Source organism: Triticum urartu, chromosome 3A (genome assembly GCF_056163025.1).
Source record: "Triticum urartu cultivar PI428250 chromosome 3A, HENAU_Tu73, whole genome shotgun sequence".
Lineage (NCBI taxonomy): Eukaryota > Viridiplantae > Streptophyta > Magnoliopsida > Poales > Poaceae > Triticum > Triticum urartu.
Window position 1 is genome coordinate 685,285,894 of NC_141875.1, and position 4,822 is coordinate 685,290,715.

The 4,822-nt window shown below is 44.8% G+C and overlaps 1 protein-coding gene across 1 annotated transcript; it reads right to left on the reverse strand.

The window, feature by feature from the left end:
- Positions 1–862: 862 nt before the first annotated feature.
- On the reverse strand, positions 863–3,608 carry LOC125549244 (nascent polypeptide-associated complex subunit alpha-like protein 1). Its single transcript, XM_048712703.2, has 4 exons — positions 3,427–3,608; positions 2,518–2,584; positions 1,578–1,702; positions 863–1,483 (listed from the first exon to the last, which is right to left on the reverse strand). Exons 1-4 carry the CDS (start codon positions 3,475–3,477, stop codon positions 1,148–1,150), a joined length of 579 nt encoding a protein of 192 aa, XP_048568660.1. The 5' UTR covers positions 3,478–3,608; the 3' UTR covers positions 863–1,147.
- Between the last annotated feature and the right edge of the window lie 1,214 nt (positions 3,609–4,822).

Here is a 4,822-nt window from a genome sequence, read left to right on the forward strand (position 1 = left end):
CATGTCCGTGGATACAAGAATCCAGAGCCAGAGATGATTAAGAGGTATTTCATTATTTATTTTGATATAAAGGAGAAGATGAAGGAATTGGGTTCCAACCCTTGGGACAGTGCTAATTATCACAAGAAGGGGGCCAACGGAAACTCCATGATTGAGTTAACAGATGATGCAGGCATGGTGAACATGCTAGAGGAACTTGATGCTTATAAGAAAATCAGTTTGAATGTTAATTGGGGGAGAGCAACACAAACGAGAAGCCATGGGAGGCGAGCGTGGCGCGCGGCCGACTTGGACGTTGGACGTGCCGCGAGCAACCTCCATCGGCTGAGCCGGTCAGAAGAAGCGGCGCTGCCCAGTTCAGCAGTGAGAAAAATAGCCAGGAAAAACCACTGACGTGACATGCCAGCTAGACCCGACAATTGTGACCCACCAGTCAGAATGCTCAAAAAAAATTAACCGGGGTAAACTGTGGCAACATTTTTGCTAAATGGGGTAAAATGGATGAAATCTTGCTAAATGGGGTAATTAGTGTCAAAAATGTCAAAATAGGGGGTAAAAACCGGAATTCACTCTTAAAAAAAAGAAATGGTTGAGGTTTTGGTTGGTTGTAAGTTGGAACATTGGCAAGGAAAAGAAACGAGTTCTACAAACAGTATTCATATATGCCAAGAAGTTGACAGCCATCCAAACAAAAACAGATTTTTTTTTGTCAAAACAACAAATTAGGTGTGGTACACCTTTGTCACAATCCAAACATACCCCAAGACTCCTCAAAGGTGTTCATCTGGTCGATCAGTGGCAGCAACACTCTGAGTGATTATTGTGGTCCATGTGACAAGACAAACTGTTAAGCCGGATCTAGTAAAAGCTAACTCGAATGACAGATATTAGCTAAAACATGATTACGTGCATTCGAAAACAAAATCTGGCACACAGAAGATACAAATTTTCCCAAAAGAGCATACAGTTTGCTGATCCTCAGATGTTAAAACTCCTAGGAAACCTACATGAGAGTACTAGTTTGGTGAACAGAGAAACAGAGCTACCAATCCCGCAACTGCAACATTCAAGTTTCAAGATGACATGACCAAAAACTGCTCTGCGATCCCACACCCTGTTATCAAGACACAATTCCACCTTCTAGCACCTAGTTAGTCAACTCCATGATAGCACTGACAATGTCGCCATCCGCAGCCTTGAGCGCCTTCACGGCCCTGGATCTCGACACGGAGGCCTGCCTCATCACGAGCTCAACGTCCTTCTTGTCAACATCAGTGTCGTCGACCTCCTCACCGTCTTGGGCTGCTGCCATGGACGGCTCACCCTTTGAGATCACACTGCTCGGGCCTGGCGCCTTGAACTGTTCCGCCGCTTGTGTCTGCAGCTGAGTGCTCGGGTCCTCGAGCTTGACCTCCCCGAACATGACGTAGGTGTCTGACTGCGAGCTCTTGAAGACGTCTGGCTTGGAGAGGACATACACAACCTGCAATTATGTGGAGAAGTTAAGAAAATGCAACAACCACCAGCATTTAATTATGCCACAGGGAACAACGCTCTGAAGTGGTCAAGATGCTCACGGTCTTGCTCTTCTTGATAGTTACACGGCTCACACCAGTAATGGCCTTCATGCCAAGCTTCTCCATGGCTTTCCTGCTCTTCTTCTCACTCCTACTCTGCCGAGATCTTCCACCAGCATCGCCCCCTTGTCCCAGAAAGCACAGATGTATATTGTCAGATTTTCAAGACATAGTTAGGGTAAGGTACAAAGGATTAGCTACTTGTATAATGGAAATTCCAGCATCACTTCATACTAAATACATTGAAATGGTTCACCTACCAGGATTATAATAGCAAAAGCAAGATTTTACATTCAGGATTTGCACCTATCAAACTAAATGCTATAGCTGAACATTCATGTACTCCCTCCGTCCCATATTAATTGACAGTTTGACACTGAAATGGATGTATCTAGACGCATTTCAGTGCTAGATAGTAGATACATCTATTTCAGCCTCAATTAATATGGAATGGAGGGAGTATATGTTAATACAGATTGACGTTGATACAAGGTGCCACCTCAGTACAGAGGTGAATATTATATATGAATGGCAGGCAGCACTCAAGGAAACTATAAAGTATATAGACAAGCAGTGCTGAATAATTCAGGAATAAGTGGGTATGATTCCAAAAATATAAGAACATAAACTACAAAGGCATGGCACTGTATGGAAAGAACAGAATATTAGAGAGTACAAACTGGTCAGTGCCTAATCTTCAAATAAAAACAGGTAAAAGTGAACCAAAAAAGGTAAATACAGAGTTTGTATCATATTGGGGAACAGATCAGACAACAACTTCTTAATTATGATAATGCCAAAATTCAGTCCAATAGAAACAAAATAATCCAATTGATTCAGGGGTTGAAAAGGCAGCATCTCAAATAGAAATAGGCTTGTCTGTAACTAAGTGGCTGCTTGAACTGAATGGAAGCAACTGCAGGATAGAATTTCATCATACCCTCAACGTCATCGTCATCTTTTTCATCCTCATCGTCATCATCATCCTCAAGGATAGGCTCATCTCCCTGAGAGTATGCATTACAAATATCATATTACTTGAGCGTCATAAGTATTAACACTAAGCAGCAATGCCTCAGAACAGGGGACATGCAGAGGGGGGAAAGCAGAGTTAGACATATTACAAGGAACTGTTGCCTGCATTGACAACAGAAGCTATGGTGAAATGTTTATATTGTTGGTACAGGAAATATGTCATACTTCATATAAGCATACACAAATACACACATGATACTTAGGTCACAACTGGATTCCATAGATAATTAATAAATAAGGTAGCATTTCTACTCTAGCAACCACCAAAGGTGACTGATTTATCTGTGCTCAGTTAAAATTCCTTTCAGATTGTGCATGCACAAGACAAAGCAGTAGCATTTCAGTGTACAACACTGCAGATCTCTTCTCTCAGAAAGGGAACCACAAATCTTTATACAGGAAGGAACAACTAACAGACAAGTCACAAATCACAGGGCCTATTACAACAAAGCTAGCTCCGGAAAGACCAAAGGACAGTATAAGCAAACTCTGAAATTGAACTCGTAGCTGGACAAGCAGGCATCACAAGGCCTGGGCTGGGCCGCTGCCCTCCCCCCAATGAAAAAATGCAGGATAATAAGAGCAGAAACAGGGACAAACACAGAACTGCCATTAGGCTGGCCACCCACAGCTCTCCAACCAAAGCTCTGCAACTTAGGGGACATAAACAGAGGAGATCTACCGTCCTAGCACCGCCGCCGCAACAAAATAAGCCGACGTAGGGCCCGAACAAGCATGGAGAGGCGAAATTATCATTTTTTCAGTTTGACACGGCACTAAATCGGAGGGGGGAGGGGGCGGAATGGAGGATCACCTCGATGTTCTGCTCCTCGAGCTGGGCGCGGAGAAGCTCGGCGACCGTCATGGTGGCGCGCCGGAAAAACCTTGTGGGAGGGTAAAGTAAAACCCTAGCTAGGCTAGGAGGGAGGGGCTTGGGAGCCGGAGAGCAGAGGAGAGGGCCAAGAGAGAGAGACTGCGACGGAGGGGAAGCGAGGAAGAGACGCGCTTGGCCTTCCGGTCGGCGTTGGCTGGCCGCTGTTTGGGCCCATCTTGGGAACGTTTGGGCCCAACATGTGCGGCCCAGTTGGATAGTGAATGCGAGCGTTAGTTTTCAGTTCAAGGTCCGCTTGGCAACTTAGTGTTTAGTGTAGATGCCAATTGAGCTAGGGGGGCAGTGGAGCAAAATAATACTCCCGTTCCAAAATAGATGACCCAACTTTATATTAACTTTGTACTAAATTAATACAAAGTTGAGTCATCTATTTTAGAACGGAGGGAGTACATACTAGTAGAATGCCCGTGCATTGCTACGGGCCACAAGATATATAAATAAACCAAATAAATGATTAAGGTCGTCCCGGAGGTCGAAGCTTATTTCTCCCACGTATGTTCGGGCGTGTTCAGACATCAAATGGACTCCCAACGGGCTCCCTAAAATTCATTCATCTGGATAGTCCGGGCTCCCCAAATATAGGAAACATAGAGAATTCAACCATCTAGATACCGATTGACAAGTTTTGGCTAGAGAATTCAGGGAACATAGGGAGATACGGAGATGAAACACTTAGAAACAAGGGAGGATCAGCTTGTCACACGGATTTACTACTCTTAGATGAATGTTGCTCGCTAGAACTTACAAGATTATAAGGAAGTTCAGGGATGTTTGGTTTACGCCCAGGTCAGCCCCGCCAAATCAAGGGCACACCAAAATTTTGCATAGGATTTGCCCGCCCATGTTTTGCCAGCGCCTTGGTACAGCAGCCCGAAGGAATCGGTAGCTACGACCAAAATATTGGCGAGGCTTCAAAACTTGGGCTTCAATCCGAACGAAACGCTACACTATTAGGGAAAAGCATATACACAGAATCTTATCAGCAGCGCGCTTTAAAATCAAGCGCTGCTGCTAAGTAACAGTAGCGCGGGTTTTAACCCTCGCTATTACTAAGTTGATAGCAGTAGCGCTGGTTTTTTACCCTCGCTACTACTAAGCGGTCTCTACCGTGTCCCCCGGGACATGCCATAGTAATAGCGTGGGTTTTTAACCCTCGCTACTACTAAGTTGATAGCAGTAGCGCTGGTTTTTATCCCTCGCTACTACTAAGCGGTCTCTACCGTGCCTCTAGGCCATGCCATAGTAGTAGCGAGGGTTATAAACCCGCGCTACTACTAAGTTTTTACCCCTCGCTACTACTAAGAGGTCTCAACGTGCC

Bases quoted from the DNA above. Each gene is read 5' to 3' on its own strand.
- LOC125549244 (XM_048712703.2), bottom strand. From the start codon at position 3,477: ATGACGGTCGCCGAGCTTCTCCGCGCCCAGCTCGAGGAGCAGAACATC. The intron at 2,585-3,426 runs GTGATCCTCCAT...GCATACTCTCAG, and splicing joins TCGAGGAGCAGAACATCGAG to GGAGATGAGCCTATCCTTGA. The intron at 1,484-1,577 runs GTGAGCATCTTG...ACATAATTGCAG, and splicing joins CTATCAAGAAGAGCAAGACC to GTTGTGTATGTCCTCTCCAA.